The sequence below is a fragment of the Triturus cristatus genome, chromosome 7 (assembly GCF_964204655.1).
Source record: "Triturus cristatus chromosome 7, aTriCri1.1, whole genome shotgun sequence".
NCBI lineage: Eukaryota > Metazoa > Chordata > Amphibia > Caudata > Salamandridae > Triturus > Triturus cristatus.
Genome location: NC_140590.1, coordinates 29215400 through 29241299, shown reverse-complemented (window position 1 = coordinate 29241299; position 25900 = coordinate 29215400). Strand labels below are relative to the sequence as shown.

General features: G+C 47.9%; 1 protein-coding gene across 5 annotated transcripts in view; it reads left to right on the top strand.

The window, feature by feature from the left end:
- The window catches only part of LOC146808731 (cell adhesion molecule CEACAM6-like), a 457492-nt gene that overhangs the window by 202027 nt on the left and 229565 nt on the right, over positions 1-25900 (top strand). For all 5 annotated transcript variants that reach the window (XM_085615540.1, XM_085615542.1, XM_085615544.1 and 2 more), the window contains one exon: positions 8058-8408. In XM_085615540.1, the coding sequence (XP_085471666.1) occupies positions 8058-8408 (351 nt within the window). The remainder of the gene's footprint in view (positions 1-8057; positions 8409-25900) is intronic.

Genomic DNA, 25900 nt, shown 5'->3' with positions numbered 1-25900 from the left:
TGTATTCAAGCCACAGACAAGAAAGTCAACATATATACTGATTCACGTTATGCATTCGGAGTCGTACATGACTTCGGGGTGCTTTGGCGAGAGAGGGGTTATTTAACTTCTCATGGAACCCATATTCAGCACGGGTCCCTCATTCATGCTTTGTTAGACGCAATTCACTTACCGACTGCAATATCGATTATGAAATGCAAAGCACACACGAAGGTTACTGATATCATTTCTCAAGGCAATGATTTAGCTGACAGAACAGCTAAACAGACTGCTCAGACTCGTACATCCGACATGACAAAGCCAATAGTTCCGACACCAACACAGTGTATGACGATTAAGGATCCCGCACTTGACGTAATTGACATACAGACACATGCCACAGCAGAAGAAATAAAGAAATGGACTGAACTAGGAGGGATCCAAACAGATCAGGGATGGATGACGAAGGAGAAATCTGTATGGTTCCTTCCTGATTCTATGGTCCAAGCGGTTATAGCTACAATTCACAGTCCAGCACATTTGGGAGAGAAAGCTATGCTAGATAGCATTCAGCACATTTGGTTCAACAAACATTTACGAGCAGCAGCTAAACAAAAAGTCCGTACCTGTATGATATGTTGCCAGTTTAACCCAGGAAAGAGTGTTCCCGTAGAGCAGGGTGGATTTCAGCCTCCTGACCATCCTTTTGAAGTCCTCCAGATGGATTATATCCAGATGGAACGATGTTGAGGATTCAAATACGTTCTTGTAGTTGTCTGTGCTCTTTCCCGGTGGACTGAAGCATACCCAGTATCAGATTACACTGCCCCGACTACTGCCAAGCAGCTAGTTCGGGAATTCTTCCCACGGTATGGTTTACCACGTGTTGTATATTCAGATAACGGCCAGCCTTTCTCATCCGAATTGATGAAACATGTTTCACTCTTGCTAGGATATCAGTGGAAATTTCATTGTGTCCGACACCCCGAGGCAGCAGGTCTCGTGGAACGACATAATCAACTTTTGAAAATCAGATTGTCTAAAATATGTCAGGAAAAAGGTGTTGACTGGATAGTAGCCTTACCAGTTGCACTATTTTACATGAGAATGGTAGCACACACTCGAACAGGGCTATCCCCTTATGAGGTGATCTTTGGCAGACCACCGAATATGTGGGGGACGCCTATTCCCCGTAAAATAACTGATGTTGACTGTAATATGCTGACAGATTACCTGGCTTCCTTGATGTCTGCACTACAATCTTGTCGTTCACAGGTAGTCGCAGCTTTTCCTGACAACACTGAGGTGAAACCCCATGACGTAATCCCAGGCGATTTCGTCCTTGTAAGGAATTTCGACCGAAAGACTCAGCTGGAGCCCAGGTGGAAGACTCCTAAGTTAGTCCTGCTGACGACAAGGACAGCCGTGAAGATCGAGGGCAGGAAGGGCTGGGTCCATTCCAGCCACATCAAGAAATTTCATGGACTTCCTTCAGATATAAACAGTCCTCCCCGTGTGTCTTCACCCATTGACTCAAAGCTACCTTTGGCTGAGGCCAGTAGCACGGACCTCTATAAACTGAAACTCAGATCCAGATCCAAGCTGTCGGACGATTTGATTGTTTAAGTCCTCTCCAAGGTGAAGCGGTTGAATCTGTCCCCGACATGTATCCCTTAGGTCTGAATCATGTACAGTCAAGAACAATGTTGAAACGACATGCATACTGTAAATTACTGCGTAGCCACTGTATCGTGACTTTATTAATTTTGTTTTTCTTGAGTTTTATAATAATTACTGCAAGTATATTGTTGCATATATATTATCCTGTTTCTAAACGTATTTTCAATGTAACTGATGAACATTCTTTTAGTGACCTACCCCCACATGAGTTGTCCTATAGACTTGCGCTGCGTAATAACACTTTCATTAGTATGTTACATCATTCCCATCAGACTAGTAATGCTACGAATTGTTGGGTGTGTGGCCGACTCCCTCCATATCAGAATAACAAAGGAGTTCTGCCTTTCTTTCCACATCCGTTCACACATAATGGCTCCTGTGGAGCATGGTTCAGTTTAATCAATTCTATAGATTCAGATACAGCAGTTTATTAACACCATTGGATATGGGGAAATCTGAATATAGTGTTATACAAAGTCTGTTACCCTGACAAGGAGGGTCACCCCAGTAGAACAGGAACGGATCTAGAAAATGAAGTATATAGATTAGGTAATTTTACACCTAATCTCATGATTCTGAATGTCGAATCCGAAGTTGAGCTAATTTTGCCCACCATGTCAGTATTTCCAGTTAAAGGTGAATTATGTATAAGAAAAGTTGGTTCCATACATATGGGCCATAGCAAATGCACCATTACAGTAGAATTTAGTGATGAAGGCAAATCTTCATTTAGAGCTTCACGCCACTCCTACTTCATATGTGGTCAGACTGCATACATGGGTCTACCACCAGATTGGGATGGTACCTGTTACATAGCATTCCTTTTGCCACCTGTTTTCTTAGCTCCTCCTGATTATTATCGAAATGTTCATTTAGTACACAATAGAGAGCGAAGAGATCTCCCAGTTGTCGATTATACTGAGACAGCATGGGACAAGTATGTAGATTTCAATAAAGGTATCTTTCCCTATATAGGTACAATTTCAAATAGTAAGCTGATACGTAGACTAACCAAGACTCTTGAAGCCGTAGTGAATGAGACTATAGCCGCCCTAGGCAATCTGACAGAGGAACAATCAGTGATGAGAATTGTTGTTCTTCAAAATCGGCTTGTCCTTGACGTCATCTTGGCCGATAGGGGCGGAGCTTGTAGGGTCATCGGATCAAGCTGCTGCGTATTCATACCAGAAAATTCGCCATCTGTATATAAAGCTATAACCCGCCTTCATAAGATTGTGAGCCAGATACACGAGAATCCTGGCACTTGGACTTGGTCCGGGTGGTTTTGGAGTGTGATATCAGCCTGGGGATGGAGAGTTCTATCCTTCCTAGGTATTGGCCTTCTTATACTATTCAGTTGCTGTTTATGTCTGCAATGTGGACCAGCGATTTGTGGTTTGTGTGCCACATCGTGTATTCCACATCAAGGTTTTCGCTCAAGATCACGGAAGAAGAAAGAAGAAGAAATGATGCTCCATGAGCAAATCGATGGATTAATGAAGATTGATGTTTCTTGACGGGCAAGTAGGGGACAAGGAGGGAATGTGGAAATGTGGATTTTCCTGATCAGTTATGTCCCCTATCTTGGACCCCAACGGTTCTATATGCATGTTACAAGTACATGTATGTTCCCTCCAGTTCCAGTTTCGAAGACGCAAACACATGTGCGTCCACCGTCAACATGTCCTCTGTCAGATCCGCCATTAATGGGCTGGATATTCGATTCCTAAGTATGAAAGGCCACCGACTTTATATGGCTAAGTTATTCCATTTTTACAGTTCAGGCGAAGTAGGCCCGATTCTGCCATTGAATTCTTTCCCTGCTCTCTGCCTCTGACAAGCGTCAGCTTGAGCTCGCATCTGTATCCATGAACTTTGTCCTACTTCCTGTGCAGCTAACAGTGCCTGCCTCGGCCAGTTTCGCCTGCCTGCCAAGAAGCTGTATTTCACCTTCGAATTATCTACTTTGCTCTTCAGCCGATGCATTCCTGTCTAGTAGTTTAGGTAAACATTTCCTTTAACTCCCGAGCAAAGGGTTTGGCTTCCCTGTCCTCATACAAGTAATTCATAGCTCAGTTGCCATGGAAAGTTTTCTGCCTCTTGCATCTCATATAGACACTTAGACGCTTGTACACGCACACACAGTCAGTATAGAATAGATTCTGTCCGAGAGTCCTTCCTTGTGGATAACATAGTTCTTTAAACATAGGATGTTAGATATGATTTGGGATTAGGTTGACTTGACCCCCCAGACTTTTTGTCTCCACATGTAGAGCTAAATGTCAAGTCCCCTTCACCCCCTAGTTGCACGTCAATTACACGTCATGCTGCTGCGCGCGCATCTCTGCCAAGTATTATCTTATAGATCCACCTATGCATGAAATCATAACCAATCATGTTTCTTTTTACTCCTAATTACGCCTAGTTTCGGTTACGTATTAGCAGTGTCGTTTCTCTTATCAATTGTTACGCCTTCTACATTTGTTTCATTGTAATGTATGTTCTATAAAAGCAATTTCCTGTCAATAAAATATCGTACTTCACTTCCTGAACCTTCATGGTGACGGAACCTGAAGGCCGCCACTCGAGTCGGCCATTTTGAATAAAGCCCATTCAGAAACCTCTTATACCACGGATTCTGCCTCTTATTATTCTGAGCTATTTTGTTTAAGATCCAGTATGAAATTCAGTCCAGGTAATATTTTATTTACCACAGAGGGAGGGAGACACAGAGAGAGAGAGGGAGACAAGCAGAGTGAGTGAGACAGAGAGAGAGAGGGAGACAAGCAGAGTGAGTGAGACAGAGAGAGACAGAGGGAGACAGAGAGAAAGACGGAGGGAGAGAGGGAGAGAGAGAGTGATTGAGAGAGAGAGAGGCGGAGGGAGAGACAGACAGAGGGAGACAGACAGAGGGAGGGAGACAGACAGACAGAGGGAGGGAGGGAGACAGGGGAGGGAGGGAGACAGACAGACAGAGGTAGGGAGGGGAAAAGACAGAGGTAGGGAGGGAGACAGCGGGAGGGAGGGAGACAGACAGAGGGAGGGAGACAGACAGTGGGAGGGAGACAGACAGATAGAGGTAGGGAGACAGACAGAGGGAGGGAGGGAGACAGACAGACAGACGGAGGGAGAGAGACAGACAGACAGAGGGAGGGAGACAGACAGAGGGAGGGAGACAGACAGACAGAGGGAGACAGACAGACAGAGGGAGACAGACAGACAGAGGGAGACAGACAGACAGACAGAGGGAGGGAGACAGACAGACAGAGGGCCGGAGACAGACAGAGGGCCGGAGACAGACAGACAGACAGAGGGAGGGAGACAGACAGACAGACAGAGGGTGGGAGACAGCCAGACAGACAGAGGGAGGGAGACAGACAGACAGAGGGAGACAGACAGAGGGAGACAGACAGACAGAGGGAGGGAGGGAGACGGAGGGAGGGAGACAGACAGACAGAGGGAGAGAGACGGAGGGAGGGAGAGAGAGAGGGAGGGAGACGGAGAGAGAGAGAGAGGGAGGGAGACGGAGAGAGGAAGATTGACGGAGGGAGGGAGACTGACGGAGGGAGGGAGACTGACAGAGGGAGGGAGACTGACAGAGGGAGACAGAGGGAGGAGGGAGACTCACAGAGGGAGACAGAGGGAGGAGGGAGACAGACAGAGGGAGGGTAACGGAGGGAGGGTGAGGGAGGGAGAGAGAGGGAGGGAGAGAGAGAGAGGGAGGGAGGGAGGGAGGGAGGGAGAGAGAGGGAGGGAGAGAGAGGGAGGGAGACAGAGAGAGGGAGGAAGACAGAGGGAGGGAGACAGAGACAGGCAGAGGGAGGGAGACAGAGGGAGGGAGACAGAGGGAGACAGAGACAGAGGGAGACAGAGGGAGGGAGACAGAGACAGACAGAGGGAGAGAGAGGGAGGGAGACAGAGGGAGACAGAGGGAGAGAAGGAGACAAGCAGAGTGAGTGAGACAGAGTGAGTGAGACAGGGGGAGGGAGACAGAGGGAGGGAGACAGAGGGAGGGAGACAGAGGGAGGGAGACAGAGGGAGGGAGACAGAGAGAGGGAGACAGAGAGAGGGAGGGAGGGAGACAGAGGGAGGGAGACAGAGAGAGGGAGGGAGACAGAGGGAGGGAGACAGAGGGAGAGAGAGGGAGGGTGACAGAGAGAGAGGGAGACAAGCAGAGTGAGTGAGACAGAGGGAGTGAGACAGACAGAGAGAGGGAGACAAAGGCAGGGATGCAGAGGGAAGTAGACCGAGGGAAAGAGAGGGAGGGAGACTGAGAGTGAGAGGAAGACAAGCAGAGTAAGTGAGACAGAAGGAGACAGAGGGAGACAGAGAAAGAGGGAGAGAGAGAGTGATAAAGAGTGGGAGGGAGACGGAGAGAGAGAAGAAGGGAGAGATAGAGAGAAAGAGGGAGAGATAGAGAGAAGGAGGGAGAGATAGAGAGAAGGAGGGCGAGATAGAGAGAGCGAGAGATAAATAGAGCAAGAGATGTGTGTTCGCCGGGTCTGGTGGCTCAGTGGATGAAGGCGTCCACTGCAGGGTCCTGTGTTCAACCTCAAGAGCATCTTCTTTTTTTTGCTCTAGCCCCGCCCCCTCACCCTACTGAGCCTGCCCCCACCGGTGCGGCCCTCGGCCATAAACCACACTGTAAATTTGGCCCCCATAGAAAGTTTGTGAGTACCCATGTCCTAGTCGGACTGGGTCTTCTGGAACTCCCAGCGCTTGACCTCCATTGAGTCTGCGGTGTTGGCCCTTGCTCTTCTCGGTCTTAGAGTGTGTTTCTCTACCATACTCCTCTCTTGCTCTGGGAGCTAGGGCCTTGGTCCTGAGGCGATTGTGTGCATCCCCCTGGGACCAGCTGTGGCCTCCTGGAGTTTTAGGGAGGTGCTGATATTATGTGACTCGATATCTCTGCGTCTTTGGCCCACTGTGTAGGCCTATTCGGCGGTTATGGTTTTCTGCCGCTCTTTACATTTCTCTAGTGCCCAGGGGGAAGGACTGGTGCCCGCAAACCTTGTATCCGAGTTCCTGTGTTCCTATGTGCCTCCCTTTGCCCTGCTCTGTTCCGCTCTGCTTGCAAGTCTTGAGATCCCATGTGGACGGCGTCAAATCAGTTTTGCTAGGGCTCCCAGGGTCTCTCCTGTTGGTCCTTCCTGTTGGTCTTGGTCCCGGCACCCAGGGTGCCAGGAGCAAAGCTTTGGGCAGAGACTGGGCACTGAACAAGCCTTCAGTCCTAATCCCCGTCCTCCCCTCAGCCCGCCCCAGCACCTTTTTCCTCACCGCTGTACCTCCTGGACCTCCTGGTCCTCCTGGTTCCAATCTGCATCACCCTGCCTGGTTCCTGGTGGGTGAGGAAGTGAGTTGAAGTGCTGGTGAGGAGCTAGGCATGGAATGGTGAAGTGCTAAAATGGTGAAGGTAGAGGGTGATGAGCCCCTTGTTATCCTTGCACCCCTTGTGCACTCCTTGTGCTCCTTGGGGCTGTGTAGGGCTCAGAAGTGCGAGTTGGGCCACCAGGTTGAACTGCAGGCTGCACTCAGAACTAACCGGGCCGCCTCCGCAAGTCACCCAGGTTCTCTCTTACTGGTGCTGACTAACAGCAGCAATACTCGCACCCCCGTGTCTCGTAAGATCTGGAGGTGTGGCAGGTTAGTGGCAGCAGAGGGCAGCAGTGGGTGGCAGCAGGGTCGGGCCAGTTTGGCTGACCCTGCAACGGCTTGATCATGCCTGGAGATGTGCTTGAGGGTGCTCTGCCGACCTACTGCCTTGCTGACTTGCTGCGTTGCTTTGCCTCCTCAAGCGCAAGCTGTGTGCAGGCGGAACCACCACCAAACACAGCATTCTTGTTGAGGAAGAAGTCCTCATAACCCATCCCACACAAGAACCACCACCAAACACAGCATTCTTGTTGAGGAAGAAGTCCTCATAACCCATCCCACACAAGGTCAGGTCTTGGTTCATTGTAAGGGCTCCCCCTACTGGTAGCATAGATGAATAGGGTAATTGCCTTTTTTGTTATTGGAAAAATAGTACCTTTTTTTTTTAATTATACTTACTTGAAAACTAGCAGTATGATCACTCTGTTTCATCTCTTTCAGTGTTTATAGGGATCTAGAGGCATTTTTGGTTGGAGTGTCACTACTACTTAGTGCCTAAATCCTCATCATTTGGTACTAGTTAATAACTGAATATTCTATCAGAGAATATTAGTGTCTCCTACTCCCATGACCTCTCCTCTCCTCTCCTACTATTTAGTTCTCCCTCTGCTCGAATCAGTCATTTTAAAAAACAGGCTCCTTCTGCATTGGTATAAACAGCAAAACTAGTGTCTGTTGTTGAGTATTTTTACAAATTTAAAACAATGATTTTAAACATTCATTTTGACATTTCCTCTTTCTTTCAGTCTGTCTCTGTGTCTGGATCCAGCAGGGCTCAGCTCAGGGGACAGTTGCAGAAGTGATTAATGCCCGAGTGGGAGAGACAGCCACTCTCATTGCCCCGGTCACTGCAGATATAGTGAACTATGCCTGGTACAGAGGAACAGAAGTGATGAATTTACAGATGATATGTACTTACTTTGTTCCAACATCACAACAGTTCTTTGGCCTCCAATACACGGGTCGGGAGAGTGGTCGCCCGAACGGCTCATTGCAGATCAGAGACCTGCTGACAAACTACACAAGAAATTATACAGTAACTGTGTCACCAGGTTCTTCACTTCCGGTAACAGCCACCATACAGCTGAGGGTTTACAGTAAGTGCTCGATGTCTACCCTGGAAGTTGATGTTTCCTCTTCCTCTGTGGGGAGGATTGACTGTAATATTTTATCTGTCTTTATCTAGGCAATTTTTGTAACACATGTGGCTAGGTTAAACAGTTTCATTTCATCATTGACCAGCTAAGTGACCCTCTCATATGATGCCATTCTGTTAAAGTGTTGTGTGAGTTAGCAATGAGGGAACCATTTTGGCTCCTGATGGAACTGTGATGTAAGTGTTTGAATATAGGGAAGTGAATCCAGGTTTAGAATATGGAGTTTGCCGTTACATGCAGAAGAATGAAGATGTGTAATACCAAGCTCCGTATGTGGCATAGTCATTGTTGAGTACTCAGGCTGAGGAGAATGCTGCAACTGGTGACAAGATAGGGGATACGTAAGGCAAAGATCAGCAGAGCTCTCACAGAGAGTGTTGCTGTGGTCCAGCAAAACTAGCTGTGCATGTCACCGGTACCTCATTCGAAGTGAAGATCAATGTTTGGTGTATTTAGAGCGAAAGCACCTCTCAAGCCAGTTCAGGATCTTCAAGGAAAGTGTTGGCCCTACGGAAATATTTGTTTGTTGTCAGTCAGAAAATTACTAATATGACTGAGATAAGAGGTACGATGCCACAACTGAACGCTGAGCTGTGAGTCATGAAGTATGACAACGATAAAGGCAGCGATAACCAGGTACAGAACACACAAAAAGCAGTGACAGCTAATTGCAAGATAAACACTAAAGGCAGAAATCAACCAGGTATAAAAAAGCGCAATAAAACGCCAAAAGCAAAGCAGGCCAGTTACAAGAAACAGTCATCTGCTTACCAGAACCAGGTTAAAGAGACCCATCCATCCTTAGCACCAGGCACTGCAACCCAAGACGAAGCACAGGAGTTGTGCTTACGAGACTGGTGAGAGTGACAGAAAGGCAATGAGAAGCAGTCGGAATAGTGACAGTCTGCTTCTCCATTGGCCTCTAAGAAAGAGGTCACACTTCCACAAACTCTCTGGGATGATCCAGTGGCCAGCACATCACAAGACCTTAGAGATGGCTTGAATGAAGCAGAGCCTAGTGGACAGCAGACAGTATCAGAGAGAACTCCACTCTCAGTGTCAGCCAATTCCATAATTGGTTACAATACAATGCCGCTGTTTTCCTGAAACTACCACCAAAAAGCAGAATATTGACGACAGATGGACTGCTTGGATAGAGACTTTTGATAATTTCATTGACGCACTGGAAGAAATAGATAACAATAAGATTATCAAATACCCCAAGAATCCTGCTGGAGAAGGTGTAAAAGAAGTCATAAAGGAAATGCCACCAGCTGACGAAGTTACATACCGTCAAACCAAAGAAGCCTTGAATCTCAAATTCAATCCAATGGCGAATGGTGATTATGAAAGGTACACTTTCAATCAAGAATGACAGAAAGTCGGTGAAACAATTGATGAATTTATTGAAAGACTGGATACGCTCATCAAACACTACAAGTTCAATTAATTCAATGAGGAAGCTACACGCTAGAGAGTTATTGACTGATATATGTCATATTCATTCAGATGATGAATACTGAGAAAAACTCTTAGAGGCAGATTCATGAGGACTGGCATATCAGCAGGGATGCGCAGGTAAGATGCGTCACGCAAGTTTACCCTTGTGCCACCACAGGTGCGCCGCATTCACAATGCGGTGCATCCTGGCGCAAGGATAAACAGATGCGTGACGCATCTGATGGCGTAAGGGCGGCGCATTGCTGGAGTCGTGTCGCAAGCGCAACGCAACTCCAGCAATGCTCAGGGTCTGCCCATACCTAACATGCTGCATCACACCTTACGCCTGCTTCAAGCAGGTGCAGGGTTTTGACGCAGCGGCATCGGAAAAGTGACTCCGTGAAATCTTGTAGATTTCACTGCGTCACTTTTCCAAGGCTTTTTCCGATGGAACACCCACCCTGCATACATTAAACCTGACGCAGGTTTAATGTGGCGCAGGGCTTTACAGGGTGGCGCATCTCCCTAGATGCGTCACATTGTAAATCAGGCGCAACATGGCGCATTGTTTACGCCACCGCGGCGTCACAGAAGTGATGCAACGGCGGCATAAATGTGTCGCAAGGGGCTTGTAAATCTGCCCCTTAGTCTGGAGTGAGTTCTCATGGCTTCCAGACCTGAAGCGTGTGCTGAACGTGAAACTGCTGACATGGAGGCCAGAGGTATCCAGAGTGAGCCAATCAAGAACATGAAAAGTAAGCCAAAGCACAAGGTTGAAAGGCACAAAGTGATGTCTCCATGCAAAAAGTATTTGCGCTTTAGGTGTGGTTTTTCTTTTCCACATGAAGGTGAATGTCGCACCATTGGACAAATATGCAAAGGCTGTGGGAAGGAGAACAATTTTGTAAGGTTTTGCAAGGAGAAGGAAAAAGTAAGCCCCTAAAGGCAAGAAGACAAAATGCCTGCCAGAGTGTTCCAGAAGCTATGATCTCTGCACACCCACAAGGCCAAGCGGCAACACCAGTTGAGACAAGTTGACATCAAATGAAATTGGTTATCATCTAAATCGTCATCAAAAAGTTCTTCAGTATCAATATCAAGTGAAAGTGAAGAGGATGGTTGTGCGATGTTAATGTTTTCCTCAGAAAACCATTAGCATGTTGGACTTCTAGCATGTGAAGAAAAACGCAAGTCAAAGAAAGGTCTACAAGATAAAGCGACAAAGTCATTCAAACATTGTCCTAAACTTATACTGAAAGTAAACAGTTTTTGATACCTTTTATTATCGATAGTGGTGTGTCGATACACATTATGGCCGAGGAGAAGTACAATGACTGCTTCCATTGCTCCAACTTATGCTGTTGAAAACTAAAGTGTATACATGAGCTGCATCAATGCCATTAAAAAGTCAAGGTTCATTCATAGCTATGATGAAACACATGAAGACAAAAGTACAAGCACCCATTCCCTTACTTCAAGGTGCTGCGTCAAGTGTCTGTTTACTAAGTCTTAGCACAGCTGCTGATATGGGACTGATATTGGTGAACTACAACATAAAGGCTCATCATGAAATATTAAGTCAGTTCCCTTTGTTGTTTCATGGGTTAGAAAAACGTAAGACTATGAAAGTACAATTGCATTGTTAGAAAAACCCACTCCCACACCGGAAGGGTGGTGGTGGTGTTCTCCCAGACACGCTGTGGTAGCTTGGCTCAAGTGGTCAGGGATCAGGCACCGTGCTAAGCATACGTCATACCCACACTATAACCATGCGTTCATCCGTTCCAAAAACGACTCTACACCGTAAAAATTTATGAAAATATCTCTGTGTTTATCTTCTTTTCTCTTAGTTGCTGATTAAATAAATAATAATACAATCACAATACACAAGGCTTTTTCTGTGGAAGGATACGTCAAATAAATACTGTCTTAACGATTCAATCAATCAATCAAAGAAAACTTTATTCGGATCATTGAGAATCCATAAAAGTACAAAAAAAACAATTATAAAATCATACAATAAAATAAGATACTCTTTGCACATGAGAAATAGTCCATCTAAACTTTAAGACATAGTAGACCGGGCACGAACCGCAGTTTTTAAAAAAGAGCTCACACGAAAGACGAGTTCATCATCGTCCAGGGCCAAAATCATTGAAAAAGCAAGTTCCAGACTAATAGGTTTCTTTTTTTTAAAATACGGAGTTAAAAACCATTTAATATACTTCATATAAAATTTACAGAAGAATAAAAAATGTAGAGTTGTTTGCCTACTCTGGGAATCACAGGGGCATGGCTCAACACATTGGTCATTAAAATTCCATAGAGGGAAGCTAAGTGCATGTTTAATGGTGCCTGCCCTAAGGCGAAATATAAGGCCTCGCTCCCAATGACTCAACGGAAGGGTTAAATATCTGGGTGTAGGATATATTGTAAAATTGCAGGCTAAATAACCAGAAACACTAGATTTCAGGGACTCCCTTGCTACCCTTTCGACATCAAATAACGTATAAAGTGCTTTTTTAAGTTCACATTTAGTGGGGTGCTTAGTGGTGGAGGGTTTAAGAAAAATGTCTTCAGAGTTCACGCTGCGAAAAATGCTATGCACTCCTAATAGCCAGGGAATGGTCATACCCCTGTCGCAGCGGAGACAATCCTCAATAATGTCCCTTGGCTCAAGTGGTCAGGGATCAGGCACCGTGCTAAGCATACGTCATACCCACACTATAACCATGCGTTCATCCGTTCCAAAAACGACTCTACACCGTAAAAATTTATGAAAATATCTCTGTGTTTATCTTCTTTTCTCTTAGTTGCTGATTAAATAAATAATAATACAATCACAATACACAAGGCTTTTTCTGTGGAAGGATACGTCAAATAAATACTGTCTTAACGATTCAATAAATAGGGTAGATCATAAATAATCAAGGCATAAATATAAGTGCATTACATAACAGGCAATTAAATATTATGAGGCAATAAATACTGCGAGTCCATAAATATTGTGCGACAATAAATACTGTGAAACAATAAATACTGTGAGGCAATAAATAGGATAAATACAATAGATACAGTGCTCTCAATAAATAATAAAAACCAGCAGTGACACTTGTAAATCAGTTCACATTCCTGAGGCACTATGGGATGATTTGACCCAATCCCAGCTTGTAGAGATTTGGATGGCCTGTGGGGTATACTCCCTGGCTTGGACAAGGCTGAGGCCTAAACTGAGGTAGATCAAGGGGGAATCTAGAGATCTGGCTCTCCCACACTACACAACCCCTCTGTATTAGTCTCAGCTCACCCCTGGCACAATCAAGCTGGTTCCAGCACGTCTCTAGCCCCTAGGATAGTCTCTCAGGGCTCCACAGGGCCTTAGGCGCCCTCTATTCCACTTACTGCACTTTTTATGAAGCTCCGACGCCGCTGGAGTCGTGTCGACGCCGTGAGGCGGTTCCGGTTCGATGTCGGCGGCCTCGGCGCGATGTCAGTTCTTGACGACGTCGATAGGCGGCTCCGATTCGATGTCGGCGGCCTCGGCTCGATGTCGACCTCCGGTTCGGTGACGTCGGGCAGGCTTGGCTCGATGTCGACTTCCGACGGCTCCGGAGTGCGATCTCCACTCCCGACATCCGGTACTCCTTTCCTCAGGTTCCGGCGACTCCGAAGTGCGATCTCCACTCCCGACCTCCGGCACACTTCACCTCGGTCTCCGGCGACTCCAGAGGGCGGACTTCACTCCCCCGTCGACGCCGCACACTCGACCTCAGGTGTCTTCCTCCACGACCTCTGGTACTCTCCACGACCGCCGTCGGCGCCCTCTCTCGACCTCTGGCGGCTCCGGGTACGACGTCTGCTTTCCAGTCAGCGCCGCTTCTCCACCTCGGGCTCCAGGTCTCCAGGCTTCTCGACGTCGGACTTCAGGTAGTTACCAGTAACCAGGTCAGGAACTTGCTGTTCTTGCTTTTAAGGCCTGTTTCTGCTGTCCAGGTCCTTAAGATGGTTTTTCTTGCTTTCTCCCACACAGGGCTCCAGGCTGGGCTCAGTCAGTAGGGACTAGTATCAAGGGTGGGTTTATGGACCCCACTCCAGGCACAAGTTTCCACCCCTGCTGCCTCTCTCCTTCCTCCTTCAGGTTTCTGCTGCTCTCTCTTCACCAGTCAGGTGCCAACTGCCAGCTCCAACTGTCAACTCTGGCTTAGCTTCCCAACATTCTAAACCGCCTCCAACTGTCACAGGGTTCCAGAATGTTGCAGAAGGTTCTAGTAGGTTCCAGTGGGTTCTGATGATGTCACAGGTGGCCACCATTTTGTGCTCCAGGCCCTCAGACAGAAGTTCCAGGGGTAGATAAAATGGCTCCCTGAATCTGCATCAATACAAAAAAGTCTGGTGGTTCCCAAAAAGGAAAAATACTAACAGGGTTTGAGGCAAAAGTGGGACAAAATAAATAATGATGAGGAGGGACCACCCAAAGGGCTGACAGGTCTAACACGCGTCCCCCCCAGCTGAAAGTAGGGAGAGCTACCCAACCCCTTGGGAGTTCTCATCACTAAGGCGGAAATACCTTGAGAGACCGTCTGCATTGGCGTGGTCCACTCCAGGCCGATGTTCCACCTGAAAGTCCATTCCCTGTAGGGAGATAGACCACCTCAACAACTTGGGATTCTCCCCCTTCATCTGCATCAGCCAACAAAGGGGTCTGTGGTCGGTCTGAACTAGGAAGTGCGAGCCAAACAGGTATGGCCGCAACTTCTTCAGAGCCCATACCACTGCAAAGGCTTCACGCTCTATTGCACTCCACTTCTGTTCCCTGGGAAGTAGTTTCCGGGATAGGAAGACCACGGGTTGATCCAGACCCTCTTCATTGAGTTGCGATAACACTGCCCCAATGCCATGTTCTGATGCATCCGTCTAGACAATGAACTCCTTGGAAAAGTCTGGGGCCCTTAAGACCGGGGCCTCGCACATGGCTTTCTTCACTCTCACAAAGGCCTGCTGACAAGCCTCCGTCCAGACTACCCGTCGAGGTTGTTTCTTGGACGTGAGCTCCGTGAGGGGGGCTACAATGGTACCGTACCCCTTCACGAAGCGACGGTAATATCCCGTGAGGCCCAGAAAAGCTCGGACCTCAGTCTGGGTCTTGGGGGGTTCCCAGGCCATGATGGCCTCGATCTTCGCCTGGAGGGGTTGCACCGCTCCCCTACCCACCAAGTGTCCAAGGTACACTACCGACCCCTGCCCGATCTGGCACTTGCTGGCCTTGATCGTCAATCCAGCTTGTCTCAGGGCCTGGAGAACAGCTTGCAGGTGACGCAAGTGATCCTCCCAGCTGTTACTGAAGACGGCTATGTCATCCAAATAAGCAGCAGAGAAACTCTCCATTCCGGTGAGGATCTGGTTCACCAGACGCTGAAACGTGGCAGGTGCGTTCTTGAGCCCAAAGGGCATCACACAGAACTGGTAGTGGCCATTGGGCGTGGAGAAGGCTGACCTTTCCCTTGCTCCATCAGTCAGAGAGATCTGCCAGTACCCCGAAGTAAGGTCAAAGGTACTTAGGTATTGGGCAGCTCCCAGCCGGTCAATCAATTCATCCGCCCTAGGGATCGGATGAGCATCAGTCTTGGTTACTGAATTCAGTCCCCGGTAGTCCACACAGAACCTCAGTTCCGGCTGGGCACCCGGTGGTGCAGCTTTTGGTACTAACACCACCGGACTGGACCAGGGGCTGCTGGAAGGTTCGATTACTCCTAGCTCCAGCATCTTAGTGACTTCACTGTGAATGCTGGCCTTCACCTTGTCTGACATCCGGTAGATCTTGGACTTCACAGGTGGGCTGTCTCCTGTGTCCACATCATGGACGCACAGGTGAGTCCTACCCGGGACAAGGGAGAACAACGAAGAGTACTGTCCCAGGACCTGGCGGCAGTCCTCCTGTTGTTCAGGAGTTAGAGATGGGGAGAGAATCACTCCCTCCACCGACCCATCCTTCTCTTGAGACGCAAACCAATCGGGGAGAGGCTCGCTTTCCACGTCCTCTGCTCCGTCAGTCACCATCATCAAGATGACTTCGGGCCTCTCGTGGTGGGGTTTGAGGCGGTTGGCGTGCAGCACCCGTAGGGGCTGACGAGGGGTTTTAAGATCCACCAAGTAGGTAGCCTTACCCTTCTTCTCCAACACCTCAAAGGGTCCTGACCAGCGATCCTGGAGGGCGCTAAGCTCTCCCGGTTCGATCACCCACACCTTCTGGCCAGGCTCCAACTCCACCGGGTGAGCATTGTGGTCATACCATGCCTTCATTACTGCTTGGCTGGCTTCCAAGTTGTCAGAAGCTTGCTTCCACAACTTAGCCATTTGGCTCCGGAAGGCCAGCATGTAGCTCACCACATCCTGGGGAAGCTTTCTGGGAGTTCTTTCCCATCCGTCTCTCACCAGGTTGAGAGGTCCACGTACAGGGTGCCCATACAAAAGCTCGAAGGGGCTGAAGCCCACTCCCTTCTGTGGCACTTCCCTGTAAGAAAAGAGTAGACAGGGTAGGAGGACGTCCCATTTCCTCCGCAGGCTTTCAGGCAGACTTCTGATCATGCCTTTCAAGGTTTTGTTAAACCTCTCCACCAGACCATTGGTCTGGGGGTGGTAAGGAGTGGTGAACCGGTATGTCACTCCACACTCCTTCCACATCGCCCGCATGTACGCTGACATGAAGTTGGTCCCCCTGTCGGACACAACTTCCTTGGGAAAACCCACTCAGGTAAAGATTCCCATCAGGGCCCTAGCCACAACAGGTGCTGTTATGGTCCTCAGAGGTATTGCCTCTGGGTACCGTGTGGCATGATCCACCAGAACCAGGATAAACCTGTGACCAGCTGACGTTGGCGGATCTAACGGACCCACAATGTCGATGCCCACCCTTTCAAAGGGGGTGCTAACGACAGGAAGTGGTTCCAGGGGAGCTTTCAGCTTCACCCCTGTTTTCCCACTGGCTTGGCAAGACACACATGTCCGGCAGTAGGTATCGGACGACACTTTCATTTGAGGCCAATAAAAGTGTGGGACAAGACGGGCGAAGGTCTTGTCTTGCCCCAGGTGTCCTGCCAATGGGATCTCGTGAGACAACTCCAGAAGGAAGGCTCGATAACGTTGAGGGACTACCAAGGCTCGTGACGATCCATGTAGGGGTGCCTTGGGTTCACTGTAGAGGTGGCCATCCTCCCAGTAAACACTGTAGTTCCCTTCAACGTTCCCTGCTGCCTGGGCTGCGGCCTGACGCCTCAGCCCCTCAAGGGTAGGGCACTCCCTCTGGCCCTGGCAGAATTCCTCCCTGGACGGGCCTCCCTCCACGTGCCACTCTGCCGGGATGGGTAGATCCTCCAGTTTGGTAACATCCCCCACCGCAGACTCCTGGTCCACCACCTCCGGTGGCCTATCCGTCCTACGGGGGGCGGACGCCGAGGCAGGCTCCTCCTGTCCTCGGTTCTTCCCTTGACTGGCAGTTGGCTGGGCCTTTGTTCCAGGCTCCAGCCGAAACGAACTCCCTCTCCGGGTAGTCGCGGACCTTGTGCTAACACAGGCCCAATCAGGTGTACCCAGCATCTCAGTATGAGTCCGGTATTCCACCTCCTTCCAAGCATTGTGCTCCATGTCATTCCCCAGTAGACAATCGACTGGCAGGGCTTACGGCAACTCGAAGTGAACCTGCAACCCCCTCCCATTCAAAGGGAACCTCGGCCACCGGATAGTGGCCTGTTCTGCCGTCAGCCATCGCGGCTGGGTGGAGTACATCGGGAATTACCTGCTCTGGAGACACCAGTTGGCTACGTACCATAGTCATACTGGCTCCTGTGTCTCTCAGAGCCTCCCCTCTTTGGCCGTTGATGGTGACCCACTGCCCATACTTTACGGTATTTGCGGGCACCTGGATCTTAGGAACCATCTCCCGTTCTCCCAGGGACACTAAAGTGACACCCGCCCACTCCCTTCCCTTAATTAAGGGCATCTCCTCCCCGAGCACTGCACTAGCTACTCCGGGAGCCTTTCCTCCAATGGGAGGGGGTGGTCGTTTCGGGCACTTCGCATCTCCCTTATAGTGTCCAACGCCACGGCACTCGAAGCAATGGACAACCCTTGGCTGCTGACTCTGGCCAGGATTAGGGTTTCTGGGTGGGTTAGCCCTAAGGGTGAATCCTGTTCCCTTTCCTTGGAAATTATTTTGGGGGCCTTTGGAGAACTCCTTTTTCTTTTCCCCTCCCTCTTTCTTCTGGGGGGCGCCCTGTCCGGCCTTTTGAGTATCCCCTCCAGTCCCCCTTGTGGACACCCGGGTACTAGCCCAAATGTCCGCCTCCTCAGCAAGCTTCCGGGGACTGGTCAGCTTGCTATCCACCAGGTGTTGACGCAGTTCAGGGAAACATTTCTCGAGCAGGTGTTCCTTCAGTACTAAATCAAACAACCCCTCGTAGTTCCTCACTTCACTGCCCTGAATCCAACCCTCTAGTGCCTTCTTTGCATAGTCCAGGAAGTCCACCCAATTCTGTGTGCCCAGTTTGTGACTACCCCTGAACTTCTGTCTGTACTTTTCGGGTGTTAGTCCAAACTTTCTTATGAGCGCCAGTTTCATGGTGGGGTAGTGGGTCTGCTCATCCTCCTCGAGGGCCAATAATGCATCCCTACCAGCTGGAGGCATGTACTTGTACAATCCCGCTCCCCAGTACTTCTCTGGAATCCCATGGGCCCTTAACGAGACCTCATAGGCCGCTAGCCACTTGGCGATATCGTCCCCCGCCCCATAGCTAGCTACTATGTCCTTCGGCAAGTAGGGTTTGGGTTCCCTAGTGAACTCTCTTTCTTTGCTGCCACCATTAGGAACAGGGTGTGCCCTGGCTCTTAGGATCTGAAGATCTAACTCTTTCAGCCTTAACTCATGAGCCATCCTCTGTTCCTCCTTCTCTTTCTCCAGCCTTGCTAAGTCCCATGTGAGCTGTCTTTTCTCCCTCCGGTCTGTTAACTCCACTTCAGACAAGCCACCGCTAGAGGCACTGCTGCCCTTCCTGGAAAGTGTCCTGGGCCCCGCTAACAGGTTCCCCACCTCAGGTTGGTACAAACCAGCTCCCTCACTGTCGGGCTCTCTATCCCTGTCCTCCTCCTCAGCCTTGCTTTCTCGTCGTGCCTCCCCCCAAGCCCTTAAGCTGGTTTGGAGTGCACCCTTCTTTGCTCCTGGGGGACAATACACCCCCTCCCGCTGACAAAACTCCCCGAGTTGGGCCACAGTGTACGTTTCTAAATTCTCCAGTACAAACTCCATGTTGCCCACTCAGGTCAGAAGACAGGTATTTGCAGAAGCTATGCAGGGGGGGTACCTTATATAATACCTCCTCCCACCACCAGAGTAAATTTGGAAAAACAAAAACTCACAATTAGGAAGGCCGCTTTGAGAAAACTCCCGGTGTAGGCCTATGGACTACCCACAGTTATTGTCGAGTATACGTAGGCACAGCTCTATCCCGCCGCTGAACACCAATCATGTTAGAAAAACCCACTCCCACACCGGAAGGGTGGTGGTGGTGTTCTCCCAGACACGCTGTGGTAGCTTGGCTCAAGTGGTCAGGGATCAGGCACCGTGCTAAGCATACGTCATACCCACACAATAACCATGCGTTCATCCGTTCCAAAAACGACTCTACACCGTAAAAATTTATGAAAATATCTCTGTGTTTATCTTCTTTTCTCTTAGTTGCTGATTAAATAAATAATAATACAATCACAATACACAAGGCTTTTTCTGTGGAAGGATACGTCAAATAAATACTGTCTTAACGATTCAATAAATAGGGTAGATCATAAATAATCGAGGCATAAATATAAGTGCATTACATAACAGGCAATTAAATATTATGAGGCAATAAATACTGCGAGTCCATAAATATTGTGCGACAATAAATACTGTGAAACAATAAATACTGTGAGGCAATAAATAGGATAAATACAATAGATACAGTGCTCTCAATAAATAATAAAAACCAGCAGTGACACTTGTAAATCAGTTCACATTCCTGAGGTACTATGGGATGATTTGACCCAATCCCAGCTTGTAGAGATTTGGATGGCCTGTGGGGTATACTCCCTGGCTTGGACAAGGCTGAGGCCTAAACTGAGGTAGATCAAGGGGGAATCTAGAGATCTGGCTCTCCCACACTACACAACCCCTCTGTATTAGTCTCCGCTCACCCCTGGCACAATCAAGCTGGTTCCAGCACCTCTCTAGCCCCTAGGATAGTCTCTCAGGGCTCCACAGGGCCTTAGGCGCCCTCTATTCCACTTACTGCCCTTTTTATGAAGCTCCGACGCCGCTGGAGTCGTGTCGACGCCGTGAGGCGGTTCCGGTTCGATGTCGGCGGCCTTGGCGCGATGTCAGTTCTTGACGACGTCGATAGGCGGCTCCGATTCGATGTCGGCGGCCTCGGCTCGATGTCGACCTCCGGTTCGATGACGTCGGGCAGGCTTGGCTCGATGTCAACTTCCGGCGGCCTCGGCTCGATGTCGACCTCCTGTTCGATGACGTCTGGCAGGCTTGGCTCGATGTCGACTTCCGACGGCTCCGGAGTGCGATCTCCACTCCCGACCTCCGGTACTCCTTTCCTCAGGTTCCGGCGACTCCGGAGTGCGACCTCCACTCCCGACCTCCGGCACGATTCTCTTCAGGTTCCGGCGACTCCGGAGTGCGATCTCCACTCCCGACCTCCGGCACACTTCACATCGGTCTCCGGCGACTCCAGAGGGCGGACTTCACTCCCCCGTCGACGCCGCACACTCGACCTCAGGTGTCTTCCTCCACGACCTCTGGTACTCTCCATGACCTCCGTCGGCGCCCTCTCTCGACCTCTGGCGGCTCCGGGTACGACGTCTGCTTTCCAGTCAGCGCCGCTTCTCCACCTCGGGCTCCAGGTCTCCAGGCTTCTCGACGTCGGACTTCAGGTAGTTACCAGTAACCAGGTCAGGAACTTGCTGTTCTTTGCTTTTAAGGCCTGTTCCTGCTGTCCAGGTCCTTAAGATGGTTCTCTTGCTTTCTCCCACACAGGGCTCCAGGCTGGGCTCAGTCAGTAGGGACTAGTATCAAGGGTGGGTTTATGGACCCCACTCCAGGCACAAGTTTCCACCCCTGCTGCCTCACTCCTTCCTCCTTCAGGTTTCTGCTGCTCTCTCTTCACCAGTCAGGTGCCAACTGCCAGCTCCAACTGTCAACTCTGGCTTAGCTTCCCAACATTCTAAACCGCCTCCAACTGTCACAGGGTTCCAGAATGTTGCAGAAGGTTCTAGTAGGTTCCAGTGGGTTCTGATGATGTCACAGGTGGCCACCATTTTGTGCTCCAGGCCCTCAGACAGAAGTTCCAGGGGTAGATAAAATGGCTCCCTGAATCTGCATCAATACGAAAAAGTCCGGTGGTTCCCAAAAAGGAAAAATACTAACGGGGTTTGAGGCAAAAGTGGGACAAAATAAATAATGATGAGGAGGGACCACCCAAAGGGCTGACAGGTCTAACATGCATATTAAGGAGGACGTATGTCCTGAGGCTGAAACACGCAGACAAATTACATTTAATTTACAAAAAGCTGTTGAGAGAGAGCCTGACTCCTTACTCAAACATGATATAATTGAGTGTTCAACTGGTTCAATGCAACTGGTTTCTCCCACAGTGGTAGTACCCAAAAAGAAAGCTGTGTGCATCTGTGTTAATATGCGTCAAGCTAGGAAGGCAATTGAAAAAGAACGACATCCAGGTCTGCACATTGCCAACATGATCACACAATTGAATGGTGCGAAGGTCTTTTCTTACCTTGATTTGAACAAAAGATATCAGTTGGAACTTGAGGAGAATTGCAGGTGCATTACCACCTTTTCTACAAATATTGGTCTGTACCGAAATAAAAGACTATGTTTCGGTATGTCGTGACATTGAACGTTGGAGTCTATGACTGCAAGAGTACAACTACACAATTGTGCCCATCCAGGGATAAATCAAGACCCTTCTGACTAATTCTCATGAGTGCCTGCGGAGTGTCATGGTACCACTTTCAAAATGGCTCACGCCTACATAAATTTTATTGTGAGATCTAACACACCTGCTCTGGTTTCATTGGAACAGATTGTCACTGCCACAAGTCAAGATAGTGACATGTTAAAGCTAAAGGACATTATTACACATCAGTCTATGAACCAGCACACTTGACCTCTTGTCAGTGACAGTGAATAACAGAAATTTGAAAACGTCGAAAAAGAACAGTCCTTTACTGAAGTAGATATTACCTTACGAGGTCCGGTAATTGTTATCCCGAAGAGTATGCGACAACAGATAATTGAAGTGGTCCATGAAGGACATTGTGGAATTGTTGCAGAGTTTCGTTTCCTCATCTCGATGAATGAGTTGAAAGAGAATTGAAGTTGTGTCACCTATGCAATTGCAATTGCTAGAACCGTTCTGTAGTGTCTTGTAAGTTAGCAATGACAGAACCCTTTTGGCTCCAGATGGACTCTGCAGGACTGTGACCTAATTGCTAGAGCGTAGTCTAGTGAATGCAGGTTTATAATGTGGAGTTCACAGTTACATGCAGAAGAATAAAGACGTGTAATGCCAAGCTCTGTGTGTGGTGTAGTCATTGGCGGGTATCCAGGCTGGGGAGGACGCTACACCATGTACATTTAATCTTCTGGAGTAGAGATGAAGTTCAACTCACAATGCCATAAAATAAACAGCAAGGAGCAAAGATATGTATACAATACCTCGTAATGTTTGTTTATATGTTAATAAGGTTCTAGAAGCTCAGTCCTGATGAAGACCCCATCAAAGTCTAGTCCTAAAATAGACCATTAAACACATCACGTTAGTGATGTGTAACTGAGAACATGTAAAACGTGCAGTAATGACACAGGAGTTATACCAAACAGCTCTGATCTTAGGATGGGGGGAGACCAGCATTCACATAATGCAGGGTATTTAAATATTCTTGCTTTGCTTTCATTGTATATTTAACATAAAAGAGTATGGTAGTTTATTTACTTGGAATACTTCAAAGGGTGTTCTGACACTTTTCCCTACTGTATGTGCCTAAATTCAGGTGTGAAAGAAACGCTTTGTGGGTGCTGGAAGGGAAGAGGAGAGGTGTTGGTGAAGAGAGCCGGGGGAATTCTTTGATCGCTTCATGCTGGGCAAAAATAATTCACTCTGTGCACAGCTTTGAAAATACTAAACAGCCACGCAAAAGAAAACAAACTCAATTTTTGGCTGAGCAAGACTACTGGTTGACAAAACGTACAAAACAGTAACAGATGCCACAACGGCTCAGCTCAAAGGTGATTTTTTTTCTTCAAATTTTAATAACTTTACATGCATACAAATATCTATAGCAGTTTTCAATAAGGTTGCTCCTTACCTTTGTTCTACCTGACTGGCCAATATTTTCATGCCAAGACTTAAAAGAAATTAACAAAATTATTAAATCCGGTATGCTTCTACATTTAAATCAAACCGAAAGCAACAATAAATACACAAAGCAATTGCAATTGTAATTGTAAATTGCAGCTGTAATTGTAAATGGATTTATATAGCACTTACTGCTCCTGCCGATTCAAAGAAGCACTTTCTGCACGTTACTCCGGATCCCAAGATTAGTAATTAGTAGGTTAGTACAATTGTTTCTAGTGCGTTAGTTTTGTTAGGATTGTGCTCTTGAATTATTGTGGGGCCGATTCACAGAACTAACTTAAGACAAATTCCTAAACTTACTACTTTTGGTACTCACAGAAGTTAGGATTTTGTCTTAAGTTTGTCTTAAAACAGACTTAAGACAGACTTAAGACAGACTTAAGATAGACTTAAGACAAACTTAAGACAAAATCCTAACTTAAGTCTGTCTTAAGTTTGTCTTAAGTCTGTCTTAAGTTTGTCTTAAGTCTGTCTTAAGTCTGTCTTAAGTTTGTCTTAAGACAAACTTAAGACACAATCCTAACTTCTGTGAATACCAAATGTAGTAAGTTTAGGATTTTGTCTTAAGTTAGTTCTGTGAATCGGGCCCATTGTGTTTTTAGCAGAGTTTGGGGTAGAGATAGAATGGAGCGGTTTTGAAACGGGGAGTAGTAAGTTGTTTTTTAAGTAATGGTGCTGTGTGAGTGTTAGTTGGGTAGCATGGTTTAAAATGAGGGGTGAAAGATTGAGAAGGATGTTTGGGAGTTCAATGTAATCAGAGGTCTGAGATTATTGTAAAGTGGGTTATTATCAGTGGTAAATAGGCATCTACCACTGGCAAAAAGGTTGCATGGCTTGGCCGATGGCACATTAAAGCACATAGAATGCTATGGCGCCACCTTGGGACATCTGTTTGCTATTGAACGGAACAAAGTCAAAGTTTCAGGCCAACTGCGATGGAGCCCTGCTCGAATAACCCTCACGGTAGGCGTGGGTCGAGATTTTACCTTCTGACTTAGAAACTTTTCTGGAGCTTTTTCTGCCAGGGTCCCTCGATGCTCTTCATCAGTCCGGGTTCAGTGAGGGCTCCCTGGCTTACTTTCCAGGGAGCTCCCAGTCAAACTCTGGAAGTCAGACTTCCGGAGCTTTTCAGTGGGATAAACAAGCAGGGCTGACTGACTTGCAGTTGAAGGTCGCCGGCTTGGCTCTCGCTGTTGAGTCGGTTCCCTTATGGAGCTTTTTTCCAAAGTTGCTCAAAACTTCTGGAACTTCTTCCTGAAGTCAATTGAGGGTCCAAAGTGTCCAAAACACAATCCAGTGGTCTGGAATCTCCAAGATGGTCCTTGAAAGTTTGGGACTTCAGTTCCCAAACTTCACTTGGACAAAACCCTTTCAAATCCACTTGATGTGTTCCGGGGAGGGAGGGGGGGGGGGTTCTTGGTGGTGATGGTCCAGGTGAGCTCTGTTAAGTTGCAACTTGCATGGAGTCCACTCTTTATTCCTCTTGAAGCAAGGTACATCCGAATGGCTTTAGTTCCAGATAATGCAACAGGCGCAGTCAGTCAGAATGCAGGGCCTGGTGGTGCAAATCTAGTTTACAGCATGGCAAGCCTATTTCTTCCACTAGTTTCAAGCAGCTGAGCCGAGAGGCTCCGCCCCTCTCACATATTTTTATTGAGTGTTCTCTTGGGTCGTAAAACACCCCTGTCCAATGAGGTGCAGGGCAAAACCCCAAAGCTTGACCGCTTCCTCCAAAGGGTGGCATAATCTTCTCCCAGAAAACACTATTTCTCCAAAATTTAGTATGGCTGAACTCTCAGCAGAGGAGCAAGAACGAGTTAAACCAACCTCCAGTATGGCTCATTTCCATAGCTCTCCTCCCCCTACCATCTGCGAATTACTGCCTTAAGCCTGCCATCTTGGTGGGTCAGAGGGCTGGGGTGGTAGATGGACCTGGCCTTCCCTGCCTGTCCTATTTCTCCTTTGAAGCCCATGCTTTTCACCCCACCACCCAGCTCTGGCAATCCTGTGTAGCAGAGCACTCTCCAACAGATAGTCTCTGTGAGCTACCTATCACTTCATCAAAGCAGCCTGACTAATCTTGTTAACTCTGACCAATCAGGGAAGGTTAGAGGAAAGCTGAATTCTGGCTTACAGGCAAGAAAGTCTTTTAACTTAATTTCTGTATATTTTAGAATAAATGCAACAATATCATATTGTTGGATTTGTCAATCCCATTCTCCTATGTCCTTGAATGATATTTTTCCTTTGATTCCAAACAATAGTTGTGCGTTCATAAACTATTGCAATGTTTTCCTCTGTGGCTGGTGCTCCCCAATGGGGAAAATGAAATGTGCAATTTCTCCATCCCCAGGGCACATAAATCATCTTTTATAAGGATCCTGCTAATAGCTGCCTGACCCCCCACCCCATGAAGACCTTGGTGGTAGCTAAAATGCCAAAATATTGTAGTGTATCACTTTTTAAGTGCCTTTACCACTAAAATCGAACTTGGGCACAGTTTATATTTAAAGCAGT